Raw genomic sequence first — 25,330 nt, forward strand, 5'->3', positions numbered from 1 at the left:
CTGTCCAAATAACGTCCTCGCCTTGCTTATATATATATATATATATATATATTATATACTTCGAGGCAACAATCAGTTCTCATCTGATATGGGTATGGGTGTGGATTTTCTTCGTTTTGTTTTATTTCTCACACTTATCACGCCAATTTAACGTCCTCGTCTACTAACACCCTGCGCCTCACTGTAATGCGTTGGTGAAGACAAATACCCCCGACCCCCCCCCCCCCCCCAAAAAAAAAAAAAAACGTTGCAGGTGTCTCATCAACAGGACTTATTGAACACCACTGCGGCTGTCGAGGTCCTTTTCTTGCCGCTCAAGCTCCTCGTGAAGTTCCTCGTTTTCTTCGTCTTTTTCATCGCCCTCGCAACTATCACAATCAATCTTTCTTCGTTGCTGATCGGCATATCGAACCTTCAGCCGACGACCACCCAATGACAACCCGTTTACGGTTTTGATGGCAGCCTCCGTGCTGCGTCCATCTTTGTAGTACACAAACCCATAACCTTTGCCCCGTCGGGCCCCCCGGTCGTAGATAATTTTTGTTGGTTTCGTGTGTATCTCGCCAAAAGGGGTAAACAGTTCACGGAAACCCTCATCGGTTAAAAGCTGAGGTAAAAAATTCACGATAAGCTGCGTTTTGGTAATATCAATAGGCGTAGGATCCTCATCGTACGGCAACCCCCCCTGACGCTCTAGTTCTTGACTACCACTGCCACCAGAAGTGGCGGTGGCGTTAACGCTGTTGCCACTCTCTCTGCTGTCTTTACTCTGCACCGTAGCATTGCCGCTATGTGAGCAACCACTCGACTGACGTCGATTCCCGCCCAAGTTTGGGGATGGCATTAAATTTAGTGACGGAGGGCAGGCCGTGTTTGTGTAGTTGGCTCGTTGCTGACCATGCGCAGTAAAGGCTGAGGTATCCTTATGCGGCACTTTAGGATTTTCAATTCTCCTGGGATATACCCCTGCTGTCATTGCTGCCATGTTGGAGGTGTAATGAGGCGGCCACGGCATACCAAAATTGTTGGAAACAGGTGGAGGTTGTTGTCCTGTAGGCATTTGGAATGGTGAGGGCTGCTGTGGTGCATTACGTGAGTTCTTCGGCACCGCTGATGCATTGGCTCCAAAAACCATCGGATTAGGCTGAGTAGGTTGCATCGTACTGGTTGTGTATTGAAGCGGCCCAAGTGACTGAGGAGAGTTCACCAAAAAATAGTACGCAGGGCTCACGGGGTCGGGCACCTCCTTGTTCCGAGACGGAAAAAGCATAAAAGTCTGCCCATTCTCCTCGGTCTTCATAGAAACCGGGTAGAGGTATGTTTGATTAGAGGTTTCAGGTGTGGCTACAGGCGCGTTGTATGTTGAAATCATGCAATTAGTGCCCAAGAAAGAGTAGTTCAACGAGCTACCAGAACTCAGGCTCGGCAGTGATACAGCTTTAGAGGAAACTGGTTCCTGCATTGCCCAGATTGAATTGGACATGTCATGTAATGCTCCGGAAAAAGGAGTGGTGGTGAGTTCCCCATCCTTTGCTTCAGCTGGAGTTGAACCCAACGTACAACCAGAGGACGCCATGCTGCCTTCAGGCATCTGTTTTTTCTGGTCTTGCGGCAGTTGCATGCCGGATGGCACACAAAGGTAAGGCAAAAAGCTTGTGGGTCCGGATCCCGCCGCAGTAATTTGACCCGTGGGAAGCAAAAACCCCGAACCTGCGGACGGCTGCTGTGAACCGTAGCAAGTATACTCCGGCTGCAGTTGCGTATAGAACGGATTGGCGTTCATTTTTATTCGCCTCTCTTCCTTTTTTACCTTCTCCTTCCACTCCGGAGGATTCTGCGCTGGGAGCGAAACAGATCAAAAATGACTACTGCTGTTGGTCTTAACGGTGGTGATCTTCTACCGCTTCACAGTACGCCACACACCTTCAGCCACCTGGGAGATGATTGGGCCAGTGACAGGAATGCAAGCAAGCGAATTGTCCACCGAGGAAAGACAAGAAAGACAAGGCTACACACGGGCCTAATGACGAACGCACAGTAAGCTAAACGATCACTGCAAAAAGGACGGATGAGGGCTAGAGAGAAAAAAAAAGGAAGGACAAAATAAACAACAAAGTAATCCTCCGGCAATTATATGTATTCTTCCCTTTTGCTTCCTGAAAAACAAAAACCCAAAACAACTTTGGTGCCACCGGCGAGTGTGCGTGTATAGAACGATAAGGCTCTTTTGCACTTTCTCTGCAAACACACGTGCCAGACGACTAACTGTCGTAGTACTAACGACGTGAAACAACGCATCATCGTACGAAAATAAAAAAAGATCAAAAAACAAAAAAGGGAACGAAAGAGCAGGTGAGCCACAACGACAAACCATCAATGGAAGAAGCAAAACAAAAACAAAAACAAAAACCGCGACTAACAGCCACCACTCAACCCTCCCAACAACAACAAATGCAAGGACAATAGCAACAGTAAAAAAAAAAAACATGGTTGGGCACTCACACATTCGGAGGCCTTCGAAACGAAACAACGTTGTAAAATGGACAGTGAAGAGGAGAACAACAAGAATAAAAACAACACATCCCCTCATTCGACAGCCATGCAATCTGGCCTGCTACTCTTCCGGCAAAGCCACTTCAAATCTTGGCACAAAAAGTTACTTTACACAATTCTGGTTTCCCCTTCTGTCCTCTAAAAGAAGCGCTTCGGCCTGAATCCGGCGGTATCAATGTCTTGCTGCCAGAGCGAGCGGGATTTGCGTTTCCATCCAAATCCCTTTCCATCTAGTCGTTCCTGCATAAGTTGCATGTGTGGCCCACGCACCCCAGAGGAACGCAGTGTAGGGCTCCAGTTGTGCGGCATCGGCTTTAACATCTGCAAAGGCCTCCACGCACGAGGGTGGTACACTGCAACCTCAGCTGGTGTTGTCTTCTCCTTGCAGTTCTCCCCACAGTCAACGGGTCGGGTGAAGAGAGAAAGTTTGGCTGATGGTGGGTGAAAGTGCGTTGCGTAACGCTGCCTAGGCGTGGCAAAGTTGTGGTGTTCTTCAGTGGCAAGTCTTGACGGGAGAGGAAACTGGAACGCCTCCCCAGCAGCTGCGCACCGCCGCTGAGCCAGTAGTCGCTTGTAACAGTCCTCGCTTCGCAGCCGCACCGCCTCATTCCTCGCCCGCATCCCAATATTAACAGGGAAAAGACGGAGACCCATCACATTGTTGGCAGAGTCCTTCACCTCCAGCTCTAAATCGTCCCGCTCGCGCTGAAGCGACGGAGAAGGAAGCGCCTCCGATGCCGTTTTCCGAAGAAAGAAAGGCATCTGTGCAAGGTGCTGCACACACACGCCGCCGTACAGCATCTCCATCGCGGCCGCCCGGCGCAGCGGGTACCCCAACAAAGAGGCGGCGCGACAGATGTGCGACGCACACCGCAGCATCCCCTCTCCTCTCTTTCTTTCCACCCACACTGTCACCCAAACTACCTCCCGCCCACAGAGTCAGAGAGAGAGAGAAGAAAAAAAAAACAACAACAACAGAAAGAGAACGGGATAGATGCAGTAACGGTTGAAAGCAATGAGAAGCGAGCACTCCACACCACTACTAATCCTACCACTTTCCGGTCCTGTCAATGCATCCAATCCACGGGAGGGCTACACCAATTCCCCATAAAAAAAAAAAGGTTTTCATCACCATCTCTCAAGATCCCTCAAAAGACTGACCAATAAGCAATGCAGCTCCACACACAGAGAGAGTTAAATGAAGTACCAAAAACAATGCCACAGTCACCACTTTTCCTTCCAAAGAGTCCGTTCCTTCCTCATTCACGCGCAAAATGGTCATGCACTAGTGGCAATTCAATGCACGCTACACTCGCACGCTATACAGTGAATCCCCCCACCTAAAAGAACAACAACAACAACAATCACGGAAAGCATGCCCAATGCCAAAAACAAAACAAAACCTTGCTGAAGAACTTTTTAAACTTTTTTCACGGACAGGCAAAGGACAAGGCATGGGTAGACTCTGCAGAGGGCCAGTACGGCGGAAGAAGGAGATTTGCTTTCCCCTGTAAATGCACCCGAGTTTCAGTGTTCAGCGACCCACCTTTTCATCCGCTGGTACACGAGCAATACGGACTTACGTAAAGTAAGTGCCGCACTCTTCGCCTGAAAGTCAGTTTCGGGTAAAGCCACACAACGTGTCCGTCTTGTACAATTCATCTTTTTTTTTTTTTAAGAGGTTGCCTGAAGCAGTGACAGTTCTTCCAACGGCGCATGTACAATATCAGAATGATCACGAGCATTTTCCAAAATGAAAAAAAAAACATACATATCTGCACAAACACAATCACACGCACAAAAAAATAATAATAATAAATAACTGTTGTTCCTGCGATGAAGCATAGCCCGTTTCTTTTACTTCGACCCCTACTCATTCCGTACATCCCGCCCCCCTTCTCTCTTTGCCAATGGCACTGCAAAGGACTAAAACCGCATTCTCGGTAGCTGTTCGGCATAAGCATCATTGCTCCTCAGTGACTGCGGCGGTACAGGTGAGCGTGTTCGCCCGCCGTCTTCGCCACGGTCCGCATCTTTCGCCGCAACGACACTGGGACGACCTACAGAGCCAACTCTTTGTCTTGACGACTGCGTCGGCCGCATCCACAGCTTCGTCGCGCCTCGTCCCGAGGAAAAAGAGGTATGTGGGTGATTCATATCCAGCTCCACATTCGGCATCCCAGAGCCTCTGGAAGAAGCACCTCCCCCAGTTGTTCCTGTAAATGAAAATGACGACGCAACGTTTCGCACACACCGCACGCGGCTGGCGAACAGCAGCGTAGTTACGGTCTCGGCTGTATGGTTCTCATACGGTGGGTCACTTGGACCCACACAAGCAAGAAGCACTGTCTTGCTGCGGCCTCCAATTACATCCTGCAACAGTGCAGTGAGGGTGCTATTCCGGTAAGGCACATGCGCAGCTGCGGTGTTAGCTGCGGTCGCGTTGGAGAGTGTTGCCACGATATCACCTAATGCCGCCAGACTTTTGTTGATATGTCGTGCCTCCAACAGGCGCTTTCCCACGCTCTGTGACTTGGCAATTCGCTCCGACCCTGCCAAGTCCACAAAAACCAACTTGCTCTCCAGTTGCTTAAAGGCAATAGACGAGTCGTTGGTGAAGGCAGTGCCGTTCCGCAAAGTAATGCGACGTTTCTGTGAGAGGTAAACGGTGAAAATGAGATGGGATCGACTTGAACAGGGGTTTTGTTGGGTGGCATGCACCTGCCGTCGAGAGGCGCCTTCACGAAGCACCCTAAGCGCTTCTTGTGCGTTCCGCACCACGTGTTGTGTAAGACCCACCACATACATAAGACCATCGGGCCCAATCTTCAGGGTACACTGCGGCGTCACCTGTGCTGGTCCACGTTGCTCGGAAGGGTTGCCACTGCTATTGCCGCCACCAAGATTAAAGGCGGGGGCGACGAGCTGCGGAGGCGCAAGTAAGTCTTGCACCTTGTCATTATACAACTCCAGAAGGCTACATAAAACCTCATATGTGGAGGTGGCGCGCTCTTCATCGTGGCATCTGTCATCCTCGGGCGGCACGATAACCACCTCCGTCGCCGCCTCCACGCGCAACTGGTGGAATAACATGCGTAAGGTGCGCGGGACTATACCATCGTCATCCTCCTCCTTTTCCTCATCTGAATCGTCTGCCGTCACCCCCGCCGCGGTGTGCTGCCGCCCCTCTTCGCCTAATATAGTGTACGTCTTGCCGCTCCCAGTCTGTCCATAGGCCAACACGGAGACATTTATCCCATCGCATGCGAGTTGCACAAGGGGGGCAATCTCGCCAAACACCTCTGCCTGCGTAGAAGCTTCTGAGAAGACACGGTAAAAGCTAAAATGCTTCGAACCCGTACGAGGATCCGTGATGGTAATCGTGTTGCGCCCTTCGTCCGCCGTCATGCGTGCCTCATCCAAAGCATTAGGGTCACACGTTGTTTTGTTTTCCCTCACCTCAAAACTTCGCGCACGCAGAAGCCGAAACGGCGGCCGTACTCGTACTAACACACGAATATGCCCTTTCATGTCCTCCAACGCAAATTCCATTTCACGACGCTTGCGTACTTCCTGCGCAAGCCGTTGTTCAAGTGCGGCATTTTCTCTCTGGAGGCGCGTATTCTGATGCGAGGCCGCCATGTTGCGCAGTGCCAGACGAAGCTCTTCCTCAGAGAGCATTTGAACTCCGTTCGCCTCGTGAGCATCACGAAGCTTCAGCAGAAGTGCGTCAAGTTGCTGGCGTGTCTCCTGCTCTTTTTTCTCCAGCTGTTTTACAAGCTTCAGTGAAGAGAAAAGCTCCCGCTGAAGAGCGCGCTTGGTAGTGTCGTTTCGCACCTGCAGGGCAAGAAGGTCATTAATATCATCCCTCATCTCCTCCACTAAATTGATGACCTCCAAACCCACCCCTTGTATCACGCTGGAGGCAGTTACCGCTGACTCATACTTACTTGGTGACGCTTCCTTCATTGCATAATCATTTTCACCCCCCTTTTTCTGTTCCGAGGACAAAGTAGCACTGGGGGCGCCTGCAGGTGGACCAGGCGAAGCGACACCCTCTGGAAAATACATGGCGTAAAGTTGCATACCACGCGAAATTGTTTCTAAATACGACATGCTACTGTTGGCGCAAACAGTAGACTGGGCTGCTGCCGCCGCCGCCGGTGTTTGAGCTTCGCCAGGCACATCTCGGCAGCATTCCTCGAATGGTAGTGGCGGTGGTGAGCCGCTTTGCTGCATGAGCCTCGTGCTCAGAAGGTCTTCCATAAATACTGTGAAACCATCATCTGCAGAGGTGCGCCCCTCTTGAATCTCAGCAGGTGATGCGCTGCTACTGCACGAGTATAATATCTGCCCTTCCCGAGGGGTAGGCATTGGAGCTCTCATGTCATTGTTTTCGTATCCGCCCCTGCCGCCTCCACTCACCGTGTCATCTGTGGAGAAAAGGTGGCATCGTTTAGCCTCTTCATAGAGCTGGGCCTGCAGCTCTCGTTGTCGCTGGTTGAGATTAATCACCGACAGAGGTTCCACCGCATTTTCCGACAGTTCTTGCAGAACCTTTTCTACATGTGCGGCGGAGCTTCCCGTGGTTTTCGAGCTTCCCTCTACCTTTTTATTGCTATAGGAGGCACCACTGCCTTCGGCCCCGGTAGAATGTAACAACACTGCCTCGCTTGGACACATGCGCAGCACCGTCTGCGGCGTAATACCCAGCAAAGCACAATTCGCATCCTCTTTGCCATGCAGCGGTTCATCCCCAAGCCACAAAGCAAACGAGAAGGGCGGCTTCCCTGAAACGCTACTGAGCGCTTTACGTAGCTTGGAAAACTTCAGCCGCGGAATATCATCGGGGCGCACAAAGACCTTGTAGCGGCGGTCATCCGACGCGTCATGTACTGCAAAAAATATTTTTTCAGCGGTGTCCATCTTCGAAAGGGTGACCTGGGGGGACATCTCGCAAGCCAGCACATGATCCCGCCTCGTTTCTCTCTGCCGCACCGCTCCACTATTCTGGCTGTGAGCTGCAGAACCACCATCGGGCCTCTCATCACTACCGCAAGTGAAATCGAGTTTGTGAGACATATATATATATATATACTTCCTTCAGCGCAAACTCCTCACTCCTTGTTTTTTTTTTTCTTTTGGCGCTTGATGTTTCCTGAATCTTCCCCCAAAGCAGAGAATGTGTATGAAATATATATGTTACCGGCTCCCCCACCCCGGCCGCAAAACATGTGCCGCTCCACTAAACCACTTTGCAACCCCAGAGAGAGAGAGAGAAGAAAAAAAAAAAGAAGTAACAGAACAAGAGGATGGAAAATCACCTTCGACGAGTGAAGCCCAAAGCAACAACAACAACAAAGTAGAAAACAAATCGAACCCCTCTACAACGCAGCATAGCGGCAATCAAGGACACAGCAACATCAACGCTTTTTCTCCCTTCGACCGCTGTTCACTTCGGCACACCCGTTCCGCCCCAATCACCACGTTGTTGTTGATAATACTGACGTATTGCCGCATGTTCCGGCCGCTTGCGGCGTTCCTTCCATCGCGCTCCAAAAAAATCGTCCGGCGCCTCATCCATCCCCCTCGCATCCTCTGACCACCCGGTAGACGTGGATCCCCAGCCTCGCATGAAGGCCTTGTCAGGGCGGTTGCACAGTCGCTGTGCGATACCATCGTATCGCACCGCATCCTCGCGCAGCTTCGCAATAGTCCTCTCAGCTGAAAACACCACAGATGGGGGCGGCGCCAACGTTGAGGACACAGCTGCCTTCTCCGCCATTTCCCGCAGGTGGGCCTCGTACTCCTCTGCGAGAGCCAGGGCGCAGCGAGAGCACGTCTTGGCGGTAAAGTAGAGAAGTGTCGCATTCTTGTTATGCTCCCTCGTCTTGGTGTGGGCGTACTCTGCATACTCAAGGGCACCAACGTAATCCTGCGATTGATAACAGCTAAGCGCAAGATTTAGGAGCGCGTGAAGATGCATCATCGTCCCGCGCTGGTGCTCCTGGTCGATACGGGCAAGGTCCTCCTCAACACGCCGGCGTGTCTCGGCGGGGTCATCCAAGTTGAGGTAAAAACGAAAACTACGATGCCGCCGCTGCTCTTGCAAGGCAAACCCCATCGATAACGGCAAAAGTACTGAGGTAGACGGTGCAGACGACGCACCCAGTGCAAAAGACCCCGTGGTAGCTGCCGTGAGATGCCGACACGCCGCAACACCGGACGCGGCAGCAAATGATGGGCAACGCGTCTTCCACGTCATCCTTAAAGCGATTCCCTTCGCCCTAAACGAAGGCAAAACGAACAGAACAAAGATATAGATAGAGAGAGAGAGAAACAATCACACGTGGGCACAGAGGTGAGCTACAGCGTTTTGCTCAAGACGTCACACAAACACTTTTTAGGGCACCTTACACTAACCGCATTCGAACACACACACGCACACACGCACAAAGCAGCAGCGACAATAAATATAGGAAGGAGACAACAGCAAGCAGTGCTTTTATCACTTCCCCCTCCCCCTCCCCCCAATTAATAAATGCATTTCAATTGCATCTGGGCAGCCTCAGCAGATGCTTTTATTCGAATACTTTCGTTAAGCCTGTATACAGTCCATGCGCATCTCTGTACACCTCTGCCTCCCTCATGCGGGGGCACCGTAAACCTCTGGCAGCCGCTCAATGGTGTAGCGGTGCTTTGAGATGTACATGATAGGCACTCCGGGAATCTTACGCAGTCGTCGCTTCAGTTCCTGGTCACAGGTCGCTACAATGTAGATAGGGTGTTTCGTCACTGTCTGCACAACGCAGTCATCGGCATACTTGCCGTCACATGTCAACCGCCGAAACCGCTTATCACGCGCAATTTTAAGCGCAATGCGAAACTTCTTTCCGAGTTTCTCCAGCTCCGCCATAACACAATCACACACGCATGGAATAACCTTCGCAAGCATGCAGTCCATAAGCCCCTCTACAATCTCAATCTTATTCTGCATTGAAAAGTTAATAAAGTTAGTGTCTAACCAGATGTGAAACGGTGGTCCGAGGCTCTTATTAAAGGAGAGAAACATATTTGTTTGCATTGGGGCGGCGACGGTGAGCTGGTTACGTTGAAATTGCACGGCGGCCTCATCTTTTACTTGTGAAAGCACAGGCTCTGGTGTGTCGTGATAGCTGTCCATTTCCCGCTTCTTCTTCTGTACTAGACTTTTCTCCTTCATGAGGATACTCTTGATGGCATGGCTGGCCACATTCTTCTTTCTTCCCATGCTGCAAAATTATGCGATTTCCCTTTTGCTGCAAATGTGTGTGAGTGTAAGTTCCACACCCGTTTCCTTTTCTGTTACCTCACACGATTCTCTTGTGTAAGCGGCAAGAAGGGAAAGTAAGGGTGGCAACACAGACTGGGCTTGCAACAAGCAGGGAAACACATACATATGTCAAAGCGAGAAGCTATGGTATGTGTATGTGCACATGTATTCATACAGTGTAGGGGATGAAATACAACTGACTGTAGTTTTTGCTCAATGCGACACACGTTCATCATTTTCCACAATATTGTTTCCCCCCCCCCCTCCATACGTAAATAAACGTATGCATAGGTGTTCAATATCTTCGCTTCTCCCGTCCTAGGCACCAAAACGGGCCCGCACTGCCGACGCACCCCCTTCCTGCCACTCCGTCCGAGTCAACCACATCTCTGGCTGCTCCGCTGTCAACGCCGCCAATGTCGCTCCGCCAAGAAACACCATGTGTTTCCGCCGCGGTGGATCCTCAACCTGAAGTTTAAAGTGTCTAAGACGTGACCGGTCGCCCTTCAACGCCTTCTCCAAAAAAAGTGTACGCATGTCCTTCTCAATACGTGTCGGAAGGCCTGGAAACATCGTCGAGCCACCAGAAAGCACAACATGACTGTACAACTGCGCCCGCACATCGATGTCGGCAGCCTGTATACAGTTCCACAGCTGCATCGATAGTCCATCGCACTCGATGTCTATCAAGTGGGGTTGAAACAACGCCTCCGTCGCCTCAAAGCGCTCTTGCCCGATACTACAGGAAGATCCATCTGGAAGCAGAAAATTCTGCTCCAGCACGGTTGTCTCAAGGGCAAGCTGCTTCTCGAGCTGAGTATCTACTGCCGCGTAGCAGAAGCGTTCCTTCATTCGTCGCACCGTCTCATAGTCACTGCTCTGGTTAAAACTATACCCACGCCGCTGCATAAGTCGAATGAGAAATTCTGTAATGTTGCGCCCGCCAAGGTCAACGCGACGATTCGCCCTGGGCAGGGCGTACCCTTCAAATATGGGCGTGCAATGCGAGATACCCTCTCCACTTTCCACCGCAACGCCTGTTTGTAGACCATTAGAGAAGAGGGACAACGTCCCCTGCACGGCTGATTGAATCGCCGTAAAGTTGTAATTCTCAAACATCACTTCGTACAAATGGCAACGATACTTGCTGCTAAAAAGTGGCACCTCTGAGAGCAGCAAACGATGCTCCGTAGGGTCTATCTGAAGCCGTTCTCCAAAGGTATAATCCCACAAAAGACACATTTCATCCATGTTCTGAATGATGCCATTTCGAATCGGGTACGTCATGTCAAGCAGGTGCCGCATACCGCTACAGTCGTCCCCAAATATAAGATCACGCACTATCGGATCCACGTGCGTGTTTCCACCGACGCTACTGCTATGGTTGCAGTGCTTTGTTGATCGCAACACGGGGCGACCAAGCGAAGTCTGAAAAACGGCAGTGGGGAAGTTGGCGCCGGCATAGCCACACTTTATAAAACCACTGCCATTGTCAAGGACCACTGGCCGCTTTTCAGTGCTCATGGAGCACACAGATGCACCCAAAAGCAAACAAAAAACAAACGAGGCAACGCAGGAATATATGACACTAAAGAAACGTTATTACTCCTCTGCCTATTTTGCTTCTCTTGAAAAGGCGTATATGCACCTCTCTCTTCTATAAAAGATAAGAGAAACAGCCGCGGAGACGCCAGTAACGGGGTAGAAACCCCAATAAATGCACAAGTGCTTTCCCACCCCACCCCACCTCATATACACACATCATAAGCCGCCTTGTTTCATGTATATGTATATATATGTATGTCTTTTTTCGTCGGTTTTTTTTTTTCCAACCCGTGCACCAAGTGCCCCCCAGTGTTCTGGAAAGATGCACCATCACCAAATAAACTGCTCTGCAATTCCACCCAACGCTCTTCACCTCCTCTCCTTTTCGTGCACCCACCCACCGCCAGCAGTGCAACAAAACCAATTGACTGTGCAAACACCCCAACTACTTCTTCCTTCCCTTATGTATTCTTCCTTTCACCCTTTGTTTTTCCATCCACACCACCACCACCACCATCATCACGGTCCCCTCCCTTATGTCGCTCGTAGCCGTCCGGGACCTGGAGATCGTCTCTCCTGTAGTTCTCTTCCCACACCGCTGTCACTTGGTTCATCTTCTGCCGCAGCCACTGCTGCTTTAAATCAATTCGATGCTGCCTAGTTGGGACAAACTCCGTCATGGGAATACCAAAGCCGTCGAGGTCCGCCGGCTTCATCAATCCGCGATCCATGCGGCACTGCAGATACGTCCGCACCTGATCGCGACACATGGGTGCAATGTAGTTATTAGTTTTCAGACACCTATAGTAGGCCTCGATTTCGTTTGTGCACTCGTGATAATGGTCAAGGGGGAAGGCACCCAAGTCGGGTGCCTTGACACTCACACGCATCGCATTCGCCGTCACACCGTTCGCCATAGTGCCGCGTTTGTATTATTCTGTTTCTTTGTATGCTTTTGATTTCTCGTTGCGCGTGCCGTAAAGCTGAGAGCTTTCGCTGTAGTGTGGTGGGCGATGGTAGATGCATGCATCCACGCGGCAAACAACATAATATAATATATATGAAAAGAAATAAAGAAAGTAAGAAGGGGAGGTGGCGACGTTAGGGCTGCGTGAATGTCTCGCCCTCTCGTGCCGGTAACCGCACAAAGCGGTCCCACTTCCTCACACGCACGCATGCACAAACAGCAGTGTCTACTTCTCAGCAGCTTTAGTCTGCAGCGTCGCCCATTAACATAAACCAGACGTGAGGCGCGTGCGCACTCGCACCCGCACCAAAACAAAAAAAAAAAAAACTAAGTACAAACAAAAAATAATAATAAGACACAAGATGCGCTACTTAGACTGAACTACGATATGTGCGCTGGGGGTCATGTGCTCTATCCACCACACTTCCCTCTAGGCCTCTCTCACCCTCCCTCCCCACCTGTTCTTCTTCACCCATTTTTTCCACTATCCCAACATATCGTCCTCGTTTTTTTTCTCTCTCTCCACTGCCTCCCCGCACATTGCAGGGACTCCCTCTCACACTCACTTCATCGCCACACCGTGGGAAGATAAAGTTACCGTGGCAGATGCGTGAGGCACATGGCAAAGGGGGGCCACGGTGCCCGTCCGCAACCATCTGCACAAAATCGTCAACTGCCAGGGATTGTGCAGAGTGGCCCAAGACGCGTCGCTTCTGCTGCGGGTCCTGCGAGTGGCTCAATTCCCGCCCAAACCGTTTCTCCATATGTCTCAGTGCCCTCTTTTCCCCACGTCCAGCGACAAAAATCACGTCCTCCTCCCTTACAGGTGTCGTCTGACGAGTTGTTCCCATGCGTTGGCAGGTCAACAAGGTGAGCAAGCATTCTTGCAGCTCACCGCTGTGCCGCTCTAGCACCTCATCCCGCTCTGTCATCGCACGCATGGCCTTTTCTCGTTCCACAAGCACATCAAAGTCGATGGAACACTGCAGCAGTTGCAGTCGCCGTTCGAACGCAAACTGCTCATTCAGTCGGCGTCGTGTTTCCTCAGCATAAACCTGGCGACGACGGTCCAAAAATTGTTGAAAAAGACGCTCCCGTTGACGTTGTTCAGTTTTTTTAAGTTCCGCCATTGACGCCTCCTGCATACGCAGAAAGGGAAGTATAAACAAAGCAACGTAGTGAAAAGAAGGTTGGTGGTCGCGCCGATAGAAGGCCCATGCATCCGCGTTCAGTTTTTCGCGTTCCTCAGACTCCTGCTGCTGCACCCTGTCAAGTGCCTCACGCAAAAAACACCACTGCGGTGGCTCCATGTTTCGAGCAAGGTAAAGGGTCTCTTCCAATCGCAGTTCCTCTCGTTCAGTCACCCCGTATTCCTTGCTAAAAAACACTGAGTTGCTTGCAGCATCGTACACGAGCTCGCCCATCGTGTTGATGTTGTAAGTATTTCCAGCGTCCTTACACAGCAGCAAGGCGGAGTAGCCAAACAATGGCTGCAAGATGTCGGATGCGTAGAGACTACCACTATTTGCGTTTATTAATTGAAGAGGGATTAACTCTTCCAAATTGCCTCCACTTTTTGCAAGGTGGTGCAGCACGCGCTGCTGGTAGCATTCAATGAGGCGGGAAGCCAGCGGTGCAGCGCGAAAAGACGCATCAGGAGAAATTCCAAAAATCATTGACAGCGTCATTCCATTTCCTTGGTATGTTGTTGCCGCATGTTCCGATGGTGCCACATGCATTTCAAACAACACTCGGCCGTCACCTAAAGCTCCGTAGAAGGTGGTGCAGCTGCCATACCAGCTATGCAGGGGAATAGAAACGAGAACACCGGACTGCATTGTGAAGTCTAGAAAAGGTGCCACAATGCCCAAGTTCTCTCCCTGTTCGTCTACTACGTGTTGTTCTCGCCCTTTACTGAAAGGGGTCGGCACATACACAATATGCAAATGTTGCTTGGTGGCAAGAACGTGAATGCATTCGGGGCATATCTTCTCAATAGTCCCTTCCCAAGCGGTGTTTGAGTTGGCAACGGTGCAGACTGGAATTGAGGGAAACAGATCATTATCTCTCAGAAAAACATCCACAGGAGTGAGTGACTGCTCAAGAACTTGGAAGACACGCTCCAAAGCGCATACGCCACGAAAGAAGGGAGATAGCGCTAGTTGACTTTCATCGGGCACCACACGAAGAGAAGTTGTCAATTTTTCCACCACAACATCACTCACTGGGCGGGACAGCTCTGCTACAAAGGCATCTCCGCGATACGCGAGTTGCTTCACATCTGAATCGCCATCTAATTCATTGCTATGCTGCGATTCACGCGGCATGCCTTCAATCACTGCTTCCTGCACCTGTGCACTTAATTCTTCGATTGTTTCCTCGGCTTCTTGTCCCGCCTCCCCTGCCTCTTCCCCTTCAAAGTTATAATAATTCCCCTCCGCATCGTAGTAGCCGTAGCTGTCGTAGTAGTAACCTCCCTCTTCATTATACCAAAGCTCCTGATTGGCCGTTTCGTATCCATCCCTTTTTTCTCCTTCCTCTTGAGCATGTTGTGCACGCTCGGCCGCTTCCGCTTCTTCTACCTCATGATCTTTACATCTCCGTGACAGCTCTCCTTGTTCTTCTTCTTCCTTCTCCCTCTGCTGTTGTTGACGGAGGCCTTCCTTTTTGAGTATATTCAACGCCCCTGTTTCTTGCCCACAACCACTCATGAAGGCAAGGAGACGGGCTGAGTAATAAACGTCGGGGATGCCGTCATGCTGCTGCTCAGCTTTCTCGGTGGCATTCACGCTACCGTCGCTGTGGCGTGCGCTGCAGTCATTGTCTAACCGCCGCAACAGGCGTTGGCTCTCACTACGACAGATGCTCGCAAGAATCCGGTACTGTTCGTTAAGTGAACACAGCTGTAGAAAGTCGGTCGCGTCATACTGCGGCGGAAGCCGCACCACGCTTTCGCTGAGCAGCACATCTTTTATCTCATGCAAACTCATTCCAGATGCTTTCTCTCTCTCTCTCTCTCTCTCTTTCTCTGGTCTGTTTTGTTTGATTCCTGTCTGCGTGTTTTTTTTTTAATTTCGTCTTTGGAATAAATGACATAAAAAATAAAAGCGAAATAACAAGAAAGAAAGATAAGGGCAAAGAAAGCTTGCTCCAGAAACATGGCTCTGAGGGTATCTCACATTTTATTCTCTAGACTACACTCTCGCTAGATAGGTGGCAACGACACCCGTCATGCATGCTGTCAACAGCAATCGAGGGGACAAAACCACAAAAAGGGAATTCCCACCACAGATCTTCGCTAATCGTTTAACAGAATTCTGTCACAGCGGTTCTCCCCCTCTGGCTGGGACATCAGTGCACGCGAAGACGCCGCAACGTCAATAGAAGAGGGGGAGGAGAGGGAGGAGGACTCTTTGTTGCAGATTCTTCTAGGTGTTACGGATGGATTGTTCGTCTCACTGCCATCCGTCCCTAGCTCTTTCGAGCCTGTTCGTTGGCGCGGTGGGCACAACGACAGTAATATCTCCAGTGGCACGTCCCACTCCTCACCGGGACCACGGGGAAAGTGCATTCCGATGGGGTCAGAGGTCACCACCACCTGCGACCGGGCAGCCACAAGTCGGCCGCGAGCATCACCCTCCAAGTTCACTGTGGTCTTTCGTGGCGTGGAGGCAGACCGCTGGAGGAGGCCCTGCGAGATTGTCGTTGAGGAGCCCAAAGCAGCCGTGTTCTTGCGAAACAAATTTGTCGGTGGGTTGACAAATGGGTCATACGCCCGGAACGGCGAGACGGCCGTCAACGATGCAGACGACCTACAGGCTCGTTGCGGTGTTGTGGCACCAACCGACATTTCCTCGCCGCAGGGATCGCCGCCACCTTGAGCGCGACCGCCGGTGTGCGCCTCCAACGTATCCGCGTCGCGTGGTCGACGCTGGCGGCGGGTTATTGAATGCGCCTTTTGCACGGCCGCGTCCGAGGTGACGTTCAGCGAGGCAACGATGGCACAGATGGCAGGGTAACAAAAAAAGGGCCTTGCCAAATAAAGATGCCTCCCCACAACGACGGGGGTGGAGCGGAATGCAGCCGTCGTGAGAACAACGGTCCATATCGCCGCTGCAGTTGAAGCATTATGCCCCACTACCTCTTCAACTCCTCCTCCTTCCTGCTCATCGCCCTGCTGCTCCCGTACGGATTTGATAACATCCGCCGCACCTGGGTCACAACAAAGCTCCCTTGACGTTTGTGCATCTGCCCACACCACCTCACACCGTACGCAGTAGAGAGAAAAGGCATTCTCCACCATCTTCACAAGTAGTTTAAGCTGCACACCGCTTGACTCGAGCAAACTGGGCCCGACGGAGGCTACATCATGCGGTTCGGTTTCTTCGTCTGCACGATGTATGAGGGCGGCATCTAGCTTCCAATCCTCAAAGGAGTGCGCCAGATACGCAACAACACGTGCTGATGTCGGATTCTCCGACAATTGCTTTAGCACTGCGTTTATTCCCCCACGGCCCACAACTCGCTTTGCGGCACCTTGCAACAGTGCAAAGGCCGCTGACACCGATGCGCCACCACCATTTGTGGGAATCGTCGTAAAAAACACAGGTTTCCCAAGAGAACGACGAGAAGGCATATGATTGTCTTTGGCCTCCTCCGCAGGCAACATATCTGTGAACCGACGCAGCCTCTCATCAGTATTTGAGACACAACCGGCAACTGTTACGGACTGGGCACAAGCTTCTTCATCGCGGGTTTCTGCCTCACTGAGTAGAGTTGCTAGCGACGTACGGCTGCCCGTCGTCTGTCGCAACTCATCTTCAGCTTCTGTCAAAAAACTTTGAACAACACCTGCGCTTGGGCAAGAATAGTTCGTGGAGGTGCGAGGTGCAGGTGTGCCCTTCGCCGCCGGCAACACAGTGGTTTGTTCTGCACCCCCGACCTGTTCTTCTAGCTGCGAGTCGTCAAGCTCGAATAGCCTTACCCATGCCCGATGATGCTCTGTATACCGTCTCGTATTCTCCTCGGAGACCGTAGAATCATACGAGCGCCGCTGAGGCAAACGACCGGCTGTGGAGAGTCTTTCCAAGGAGCCCCGTTGCGGCAGTTGACATGGACGCTCACCAACCTCGTTGTCATCGTCAAAGTCAGAAATGTTGTCTTCGTTTATAGCTTGCTCGTGTTGCCCTTCCAAACCTCCTGACATAGCGCGGTAGGAAGGTATAAGGTGGCGAAGGCTCCGACTGAGGTCTGAATGTAGCGTGTTTGTCTTGCTCGTTACCATCTGAGTTGTATTGGAGAGAAGAGAAGGAGCCGCTGCATCCGTGACTGCCAGAATGCCGCTATTGTCAAGTTCAGTTCGTGTGTTGCATGAGGGCTGCAATGTAAGACAAGCTCCAGGAAAACTAGCTGCATCCTTATCTTTCTGGCGCCGCAGCTGAGTGATAACATCAAGCATCGTACGCCGTGTAGCCGCCCGCAGTGCTTGAGGGACGCGAACGGCATGCCCCATTGTCGTCACCTCTGTTACGGTACGATTAACGGCGTAGGGCGCCTGTGATAGTTTCTGTGTCATCGGTTCCGTAGTTTCCTGGCAGAGTGACTCGTCAGCCTGCGAGGCATTAGCCACAGGGTTCATCAAATGCTCCGTCTCCTCATCATATGTGCTTCGGCTCGACACTGATGAGAGTGTAGACATTAAGTGTAGCGAGCGAAACCTGCCAGGCTCAGCTGCACCACGATTCCCCGTGCCTTATTTTTCCCTGGTGTGGAAGCAGCAGCGCCTCACCTCACACCACGTACGGATGCATAGTGTTTTACGAGTAGGAAAAAAAAAGAGGAAAAAGGAAAGAGTAATAATATTTAATAATCAAACAATTCTCCCCAAATACAAGCACACACAGATATTGCACACACATAAAACGTCTGTAAGCACACCTGGACACTCTCACATGTTGTAGATGTAAAAAAAAATCTTCCCCCTCCCTCCCTTCACTCCCCATTTTCTATGATGTGGTCCAAGCACCTACCTTCTCACTCCTCCTGATCCGTGTCGGTTACGCCTTCCATGCTGAGTGCAGCCAGGAGATTGGTCCGTTCCTGCTCTGCTACCTGACGCAAGGCGGACTCCCGTGCTATAAGGGCATAGGTATCAATTGTCAATGCATCAGACACCGTTTCTTGCTTACACGAGGGCGTACCACTCAATTTTACATAACGTGTTGGATCATCCAGAGGCAAAGCACGAATCAACACTTTGGGTGGTTGATGTACCATTTTCCAGTTCAACGGAGCTGCGCCTCCCTCGTGTACAGCCGCAGTTGCCTTCGTTACCTTTGTCTGTGACTCCCTCTCCTTGCATGACGGCCGCTGCGGCTGTTTCCTATACCACAGTTCCCAAGCGAGAACCTTCCGTTCTGCGGCTGCCAAGCGCTCCTGAAGGTCACGCACCTCCACCGTCAGTGATGTCGCGTCTGCTGTCATCATTCCTCTTGATGCAGCGGTGAAAGCATCCTTGGCACTGACGGTGGATCCTTTATTTTTGGCTTCTGACGCGACTACCGCTATCGTGGGCGGTGAAGAGTCACTTGCATGGGGTGGCAGCAGGGATGGCATGGTGGTGGTAATGGCGGCAGCGGCGGCATTAGTATTGACGGTAGGAGCAGTAGTGTCCTCTTTCAAAGAAAGTGTCAACTGCCGAAGCTGTCGTCGAAGCTCCTCTACAAGCGTGTTGCTATCCTGAAGATTCTTCTCACAAGTTTTTAGTGCTACACTCAATTGCCGCGTCTCCTCCCTAAAATAGGTTAATTCCCCTTGTGTCTGCATCAGATGCAACAGTAATTCTCTCGGCTGGCTGGGCAGTGAAGGAAGTGTAGACGCTTGCGCCGAGGATGAGGCGGGCGCGGCATCGGACGTCAATCCCTGCACCACAATGGACTGTAAAAGTTCGTCCCGCTGCTCCACAACAACTTTCATCTCCGCCAGCTTCCTGCAGAGAATGGCGTTCTGGGCAGTCAACTCGCACATAAGCTGCTTTAACTCTGCCATGTCCTTCCCCCCTGCAACTCCTTGGAGTGGCGGTGAGGCAGACATGTTAACTATAGTTGACCCCCCCGTTCCCAATACTCCTTGTAAATGGGAAAAATTAGCATTACACGCCTCTAAGGTTTTCTGCTCCTGCGGTGGCGGCGGCATCTCCTTCTGCTGTTGCAAGCCACCACAAAACGAGGAGGGAGCGGCAGTACCTCTAGGCAAAGAAATATCACTACCACTAACCGCAGCATTGTGACCGCATAACAGAGAGGAGGGCTCAGGGGCAAGAGTCGGCGCGGGGCTAGTCATAGTGGCGGCGTCAGTCTTGCCGTGGCATTTAATAGACGCAACCTTCTGAAAGCCAGTTCGGAGCAGCTCCACCTCACGCTCCAAGACGCGTATTTGTGTGCGCAGGTTTTCTTCGACAACGCTTACAGGCTCCTGTTCGCTCTTGGCCGCCCCATCACAAAAATGCTGTGGAAGATCAGCTGGCGCCTTGTGATAAAACCGCGACGCGGATGACCGAAGGCGCGGCCACCAACAGCTCTGTAGGCCCTGGCATCCCTGCTGCTGGCAGTAAAGGCATCTTCGCGCCTCCGCACGAGAAAACTGCCGTTGTTGCGGTTGCTGCTGCCCTCGACACGGTTGCTGTTGCTGAGCAACGGATAAACCGAGCATCGGCTCGCACAACTCTACGCCCCCCACACTCTGTACCTGTAGCGATCTGCGTTCACACCAGTGCGGGGTGAAAAAAATGATAGAAGCAAAGCAAGTGTGAGAAATAAACAATATGACATAGGAGAGCACGTGCCCGCAGCGCAGCAAACATCCACACACACAGAAAAACAATGAAAATCAGGATCGAAAGGGAAATTGTATATTTGCACAGAGTGCGAGGAAGTACAAACAAACAAAAAATAACAACGGGGAATGATGAACAGTATCCAGATAAATACATGATCGAGACAGATTTCCTTGGTTCATTTTCTTCGCCCTTTCTCGTTCCCCCTCCCCCCCCCTATTTGTGGGCCTCCAACGGCGTGTATGCATTATATGTTGGTCCAGAAGGGAAAGATGGATAGAATAGAGTGCTGGGCAACCACAAACGCCCCAGCCATTGCCTCCCCTTCTTCCCCTCCGAACCCACCCTCGCACACAGAGCCGAAGCATGCCATTTCGTGTGGTGCTCAGTGACCTCCTAGGCGGGTAACGAGCATTAGGGTGCGTCCCCACTGGTGACATTTTCCTTCGCCTTCTAGACGTACAGCGGCGGAATGGAGGAAAGCCCGTCAAAAACAAAAAAGCAAACCCCCTGTTTTTTTTTCCTCTCTTTTTTTTGGGTTCCGTATCTCCCCTTTTTCTTCTCACCAAGTCAAAAATTGCTTTATCTTTTCATGTGTGTGTGTTTCTTTTTCGCGTGAAAACGCTCAAACGTTTGATTGCATTGTTTTCACACTTTTTACAGAATTGATAGAGGAGGGAAGAGTGATGCATTCACTGTCTCTTTCCCATTTTCACCTATCCCTCGCTTCTTCTCCCTACAGCCACGTTCTGCCCTTAGTTTCTTACACTGCTTGCATGGCGTTGTTCTTGTTGGCGTTTTTTTTTTTGTGCCTGGATGAGTTCCTAGAATTTTTGTTTCTTCTACCCACGGCGGAGGTTTTTCGCCCGTCTCCTGACCGCTCCCTAGAGTTCGGCCGGAGGTACATAGTTTGCGAGCGCCTTCTGAACGCGCCGCGCGGCAACATATGCCCGCTTGTTGTACGCCAGTCTTGCGGATTCCAACTGTACCTTCGCTGCCTGTAACTTCGCTGAGAGATTCTTCTCATCGCCGTCCTCCGGGAACACGTTCGTGACGGGCTGACCGCTGTTGTCGCGCTCTTCTGCGCGGACGAAGCGGGACGCGTAACTCGGGTCGCTCGCTGCCCGCACGGCGTCAAGCTTCATCCGCAGCTGTTCGCGCTTTTCGAGTGCGGCCTGGAGGGACGTCACCTCAAACTCGCTTGCTGACGGGAGCACCGCACCTGCCTCCTCGGCCGCTGCCTCCACCTCACCGCGACGAGCCTCGTTATGTTCCGACAGCTTCGACACCGCCACAAATTCGCTGCCGTCAAGGTAAGAAACAAACGTCTCGCCCGCCCGAACGAGCAGCGATTGCACGGCAAGGGCGAACGAAGGCACAGCCTGCCGCTGCACTTCCGCAGTGGGCGGGGCAGGGTGGTAGTATACCGCTTCCGCTTCATCGTCCTCACTGGCAACAAGAGGTCCCTTACTGTAGAGGAGCGCATTGCGCCGTCTCTGAATGCGCAACAAATATTCATTTCCCTCGTATTCATCCACATCCACGAATTCGTCCTTCGCAATGTGATCCATATTCCCCTCCTCCACATCTTCCTCTGGAGGCAGAAGGCCAAGCTCACGCTTAATAATCTTCAGTCGCATGCGGATGTCAGCCACTACTGCCTGCCGATAATTATAATCGCTGTAACGCAAGCTTCCCATGTTGCTGTGGCGCAGCAAGTCCAGGTTGAGCGCCTCGGACATGGTGCCCTCGTAGCCCATCCAATTGAAGCGGTGCGTTTGAACCAGTGCCATAATGCCTGTTATACACTTTTTTTGTTGCTGTCTTATTTTCTTTCCGTTTTTGTTTTTTTTTATGTGTGTGTGTGTGTTTTTGTTTTTTTACTTATTCACGCTTCAATAAACGACGCCTTGTTGTGGTGGTGGTGTGTCGTTTGTTATGTGCGGTAAGTAGCTTGTGAGGTAAATAGATTTCTTCGGGTAAGCCTCAACCGGGGCGCCGCATCAGTTGCACAACGGCAGAGATGCGTCAGTGGAGGCAACAACGAAGAAGAAGAAGACAGACGTGAGGAATGAGAAACACAGTGACCCCTCCCACGGCTGTGGTGCAAACATTAAAAGGACAAACGTCACTGACGTACAACCTGAGGATGTACATAACCCACACATGCAATCGCGCATTCTACCAAAGGAACCGGGAAGCGAAAGGAGAGAAACATATATTCAGGAACAACAGTAAGCGTCAAAGAGAGTAAGCAAGAGAGCGTTTCACTTTTCTTAGCTTGCTTCCACAAATAATTGCACACGTACAGAATATATATATATATATATATATGTATATATATGCTTGTGTGCATGTGCTTCTTCAGGCAACGAACACAAGGCGCACACCATCAAAAGTTATGAGTTTTACTCAAACAACGAGCCACTTCCCCATTCTCTTTCACTTCGTCATCCACCCAACACTTTTTTTTTTTCATAGCGTTAAGTGCACGTGTGACAGGGATGTATTTGATGCGTCAGAGCAACCCGCTGCACAGCAGCAGCAACGTTGCAGTGGCCTGGGTGCTGACCAGAAGAAACAACCGGGGAGGAGATGGAGTTGGAGTAAGGGTAAATGCGCAGCTTAGTTGAAACAAGCGTGCAGTGGTCCTCGTTCATGTCTCTAGTGATGTAGGCAAAAAAGAAAAGTTAATGTGGGTGAGAGAGGAGACAAGTTAAAACATATGTGCATGCCATGTGTATATATTTCTCTCGTTTCCCATGTAGCAGCGCCACACATCCTTGCAAGCACCAATAGACCCCTCTCTTCTATATATATATTTATTACTCCCCTCTTGAATCCGTTGGCGCCCACATAGTCCAAGGCGGAAGGAATAGGAACCAACGAAATAAAATAGAGGATCAAAGCAAAGCAACCGCGTTTTCCCCCGACGTTCGTCCTATGATATATATATATATACGTACACTGCCAGACAAAGACGGGGTTGAGTAGGATAGAAAGGTGGACATACGCCCTCTCTCACTTGCTTATGATTCAAAAGGCAACAAAATTTGCTTGTACGGCTTTGCTATAAATGAGTGCGGCTGCTCAAAATTCCACGGAGGACGCACAAGTTCAGAGTTTAAATCTGTTCGCCACGGTGGGGAAATAACCCGGGGCGTTGAACGCCTACCAATACGACTGGCGTGTCGCCGGCTGCTTCCTCCGCGTGTCCTCTGCCTTGACGCGGTGGCTGTTGTTGCCGTGGAATCATAGGTGTTCGGAAAGAGGTGAACAGTGATACAGGGATCATGACATGCTGTGGGCCGTCGTGCCGTACTAGATGCTGCAGCGTGTCGGTAGTTCCTCTCGGTCTCTTGATGGAGGTGGTGACGCAAGCAATGAATGTCAGGGGAGCGCTCATACGAACGATCAAAAACGCGATGCCGTTGCAGATGCCGAAGACGCTGGTCTAACTGCTGCAGCGTTGGCGTGGTGTGGACGTTGTACTCGTCACACTGTCGTGCGTCATACCGCACCGACTCGTTACGCCGCTGTGTCCCTGTGTAATGAGGCAATTCATGATAACTCGTGAGAATCACGCGTTCCCGGCGCACGTTTACATGCTGTTCATCTTCTCCAGACGGCAATTTCCTCGGCCTATACTGTTCCTGATGCTGCCTTCGTGTATTGTAGCGATGGCTCATGTCTGCCACGTCATCCGAGTTGTACTCCTGTTCAGGAGGTCGCACAGGCTTTCCGGCGTAGTAGGTGCGTTCAAGTCCATTGGGGTCTCGGCGGGCAAATTCATTAACGCTATCATCGAGCTCGATGGAGTGGTCTACGGGAGAAATACGCTCTGCCATGCCTCGCGACAGGCGCGCTGTTTTAGCCGGAAGCTTGCTTTCCCGATGACTAGTAGAGGATGGTCCTCTAGACCCAGAAAGTGGATCCTGCATTACGACCCGCTCCGTTTCCCGTCGGCGAAGTCGCCAGTCACAGTCAAGACGGCCAAGCAGTGGATCCTTGGCCTGTCGATGCAACGCAGTGAAGGGCTGGCGGAGATCTGGCTGGCGGTACTGTTTTTGGTTGGCGTAGCACGGCGGACGCTCCTTCGGGGCACTCCCGGGGAATCGCGAGTGCCACTGCCGCGCCTCCTTTTCGGTGGCAGGGTCCACGCGTCGGTTGCTGCGTGCACGACGCACAGGCGGACTGCACCTCCGCTCCGCCTTTGCAAGCCTCGACGTCGCGGTAAACACACCCGGGACGTAATTTCTTGGCGTCGGCGGCTTTGGCCGCCTCGGCTCCGCATCACAGGTTAACGGCACAAAGAAGGCTTCATACCGTTTTCGCTCTGTCCTGGGTTCCTCCACCATTCCAGTAGTCTCGGGCCGTTTCGTTTCCCTCATCACATCCCCTTTTTCAGGGTGCTCTTCGTAGTCATCCGTCTTCGCCTCGCTGCTTTCATCAGGCAATAGTTGTCGACGTACGCCAAGCGGTGAAGTCTCCATTTCACCTCGTTGTGGCAGAATACCCGCAAGGTCTCCTACCTCCCATAATGATGATTCATCTCCCTTGTTTGGTTCCGCATCATTTTCCATTTGCTCCTCCTCGTGCCGCTCCCGCGACAGGTGACGTCGGTGAGCATTCACAACGTCAATGTGTTGCTGCTCGCAACATGTACGGTGTGGAACAGCAGGGCCACAGTACAGACACACTTGTAATCCACATTTCACGCAAGGGCCTACCGTGTCCTTGCGTTGGCATACACCGCAGCTGTCACCAGGCGGAGGTTGTGGATTGATCTGTAGCTTCTCCCCCTGTTTCTTCTGCCCACGACACCTTGTAGATTGCCCTAAGGGAGTGCCAAACATCTCCTCTTCAGCACCTGCACCAACCCAATTTTTTGGCTCCTTCCCTTCCTCTTCGTCCCATAAAAGGCTTCTGTTTTCAACGTCAAGCAACTCCTGCTCCGCGCGGTCACGTTCTGCTTGTCGTCTTCGCAGGCGTCTTCGCTCCATGCGAAGTCTTTGTTCCGCCTCTTCAGATACATGCCAGGCCTCTTTGGTTGCCTTCACAACCTCTTCCACTGCCTCACGTATGGCAGCTCGAATGACGTTAGTGCAAACCATTGCAG

The 25,330-nt window shown here is 51.5% G+C and overlaps 12 protein-coding genes across 12 annotated transcripts, besides 12 other annotated features; all 12 read right to left on the bottom strand.

Moving 5' to 3' along the window:
* Positions 1-27: 27 nt before the first annotated feature.
* Positions 28-58: a microsatellite.
* A 149-nt stretch (positions 59-207) lies between these two features.
* Positions 208-230: a microsatellite.
* A 41-nt stretch (positions 231-271) lies between these two features.
* TraAM80_06281 (RNA-binding protein 4) lies at positions 272-1,783 on the bottom strand (the record flags this gene model as incomplete). Its single annotated transcript, XM_029383132.1, has 1 exon — positions 272-1,783. The coding sequence occupies one exon, from the start codon at positions 1,781-1,783 to the stop codon at positions 272-274; it is 1,512 nt and encodes a 503-aa protein (XP_029236998.1).
* A 524-nt stretch (positions 1,784-2,307) lies between these two features.
* Positions 2,308-2,336: a sequence feature (A-rich).
* Positions 2,337-2,691: 355 nt separating this feature from the next.
* Positions 2,692-3,432, bottom strand: TraAM80_06282 (uncharacterized protein; the record flags this gene model as incomplete). The annotated part of the gene is made up of 1 exon (XM_029383133.1): positions 2,692-3,432. The coding sequence occupies one exon, from the start codon at positions 3,430-3,432 to the stop codon at positions 2,692-2,694; it is 741 nt and encodes a 246-aa protein (XP_029236999.1).
* Positions 3,433-3,488: 56 nt separating this feature from the next.
* Positions 3,489-3,548: a sequence feature (GA-rich).
* A 349-nt stretch (positions 3,549-3,897) lies between these two features.
* Positions 3,898-3,917: a microsatellite.
* A 562-nt stretch (positions 3,918-4,479) lies between these two features.
* On the bottom strand, positions 4,480-7,635 carry TraAM80_06283 (kinesin-14; the record flags this gene model as incomplete). Its single annotated transcript, XM_029383134.1, has 1 exon — positions 4,480-7,635. The coding sequence occupies one exon, from the start codon at positions 7,633-7,635 to the stop codon at positions 4,480-4,482; it is 3,156 nt and encodes a 1,051-aa protein (XP_029237000.1).
* Positions 7,636-8,005: 370 nt separating this feature from the next.
* TraAM80_06284 (uncharacterized protein) lies at positions 8,006-8,818 on the bottom strand (the record flags this gene model as incomplete). The annotated part of the gene is made up of 1 exon (XM_029383135.1): positions 8,006-8,818. One exon carries the CDS (start codon positions 8,816-8,818, stop codon positions 8,006-8,008), a length of 813 nt encoding a protein of 270 aa, XP_029237001.1.
* Positions 8,819-8,985: 167 nt separating this feature from the next.
* Positions 8,986-9,008: a microsatellite.
* A 191-nt stretch (positions 9,009-9,199) lies between these two features.
* On the bottom strand, positions 9,200-9,823 carry TraAM80_06285 (U3 small nucleolar RNA-associated protein 24; the record flags this gene model as incomplete). The annotated part of the gene is made up of 1 exon (XM_029383136.1): positions 9,200-9,823. The coding sequence occupies one exon, from the start codon at positions 9,821-9,823 to the stop codon at positions 9,200-9,202; it is 624 nt and encodes a 207-aa protein (XP_029237002.1).
* Positions 9,824-10,183: 360 nt separating this feature from the next.
* TraAM80_06286 (putative actin-related protein 2) lies at positions 10,184-11,389 on the bottom strand (the record flags this gene model as incomplete). The annotated part of the gene is made up of 1 exon (XM_029383137.1): positions 10,184-11,389. One exon carries the CDS (start codon positions 11,387-11,389, stop codon positions 10,184-10,186), a length of 1,206 nt encoding a protein of 401 aa, XP_029237003.1.
* Positions 11,390-11,871: 482 nt separating this feature from the next.
* TraAM80_06287 (Cytochrome c oxidase assembly protein COX19) lies at positions 11,872-12,327 on the bottom strand (the record flags this gene model as incomplete). The annotated part of the gene is made up of 1 exon (XM_029383138.1): positions 11,872-12,327. The coding sequence occupies one exon, from the start codon at positions 12,325-12,327 to the stop codon at positions 11,872-11,874; it is 456 nt and encodes a 151-aa protein (XP_029237004.1).
* Positions 12,328-12,474: 147 nt separating this feature from the next.
* Positions 12,475-12,496: a microsatellite.
* Positions 12,497-12,682: 186 nt separating this feature from the next.
* Positions 12,683-12,738: a sequence feature (A-rich).
* A 10-nt stretch (positions 12,739-12,748) lies between these two features.
* On the bottom strand, positions 12,749-15,367 carry TraAM80_06288 (uncharacterized protein; the record flags this gene model as incomplete). The annotated part of the gene is made up of 1 exon (XM_029383139.1): positions 12,749-15,367. The coding sequence occupies one exon, from the start codon at positions 15,365-15,367 to the stop codon at positions 12,749-12,751; it is 2,619 nt and encodes an 872-aa protein (XP_029237005.1).
* An 8-nt stretch (positions 15,368-15,375) lies between these two features.
* Positions 15,376-15,407: a microsatellite.
* Positions 15,408-15,675: 268 nt separating this feature from the next.
* Positions 15,676-18,075, bottom strand: TraAM80_06289 (uncharacterized protein; the record flags this gene model as incomplete). The annotated part of the gene is made up of 1 exon (XM_029383140.1): positions 15,676-18,075. The coding sequence occupies one exon, from the start codon at positions 18,073-18,075 to the stop codon at positions 15,676-15,678; it is 2,400 nt and encodes a 799-aa protein (XP_029237006.1).
* Positions 18,076-18,201: 126 nt separating this feature from the next.
* Positions 18,202-18,236: a sequence feature (A-rich).
* Positions 18,237-18,410: 174 nt separating this feature from the next.
* On the bottom strand, positions 18,411-20,087 carry TraAM80_06290 (uncharacterized protein; the record flags this gene model as incomplete). The annotated part of the gene is made up of 1 exon (XM_029383141.1): positions 18,411-20,087. One exon carries the CDS (start codon positions 20,085-20,087, stop codon positions 18,411-18,413), a length of 1,677 nt encoding a protein of 558 aa, XP_029237007.1.
* Positions 20,088-21,095: 1,008 nt separating this feature from the next.
* On the bottom strand, positions 21,096-22,004 carry TraAM80_06291 (uncharacterized protein; the record flags this gene model as incomplete). The annotated part of the gene is made up of 1 exon (XM_029383142.1): positions 21,096-22,004. The coding sequence occupies one exon, from the start codon at positions 22,002-22,004 to the stop codon at positions 21,096-21,098; it is 909 nt and encodes a 302-aa protein (XP_029237008.1).
* Positions 22,005-22,022: 18 nt separating this feature from the next.
* Positions 22,023-22,091: a microsatellite.
* Positions 22,092-22,523: 432 nt separating this feature from the next.
* Positions 22,524-22,555: a microsatellite.
* Positions 22,556-23,240: 685 nt separating this feature from the next.
* Positions 23,241-25,325, bottom strand: TraAM80_06292 (uncharacterized protein; the record flags this gene model as incomplete). The annotated part of the gene is made up of 1 exon (XM_029383143.1): positions 23,241-25,325. The coding sequence occupies one exon, from the start codon at positions 25,323-25,325 to the stop codon at positions 23,241-23,243; it is 2,085 nt and encodes a 694-aa protein (XP_029237009.1).
* Between the last annotated feature and the right edge of the window lie 5 nt (positions 25,326-25,330).

This window comes from Trypanosoma rangeli (assembly GCF_003719475.1).
Source record: "Trypanosoma rangeli strain AM80 chromosome Unknown Tra_15.4_contig_00225, whole genome shotgun sequence".
Classification (NCBI taxonomy): Eukaryota; Euglenozoa; class Kinetoplastea; order Trypanosomatida; family Trypanosomatidae; genus Trypanosoma; species Trypanosoma rangeli.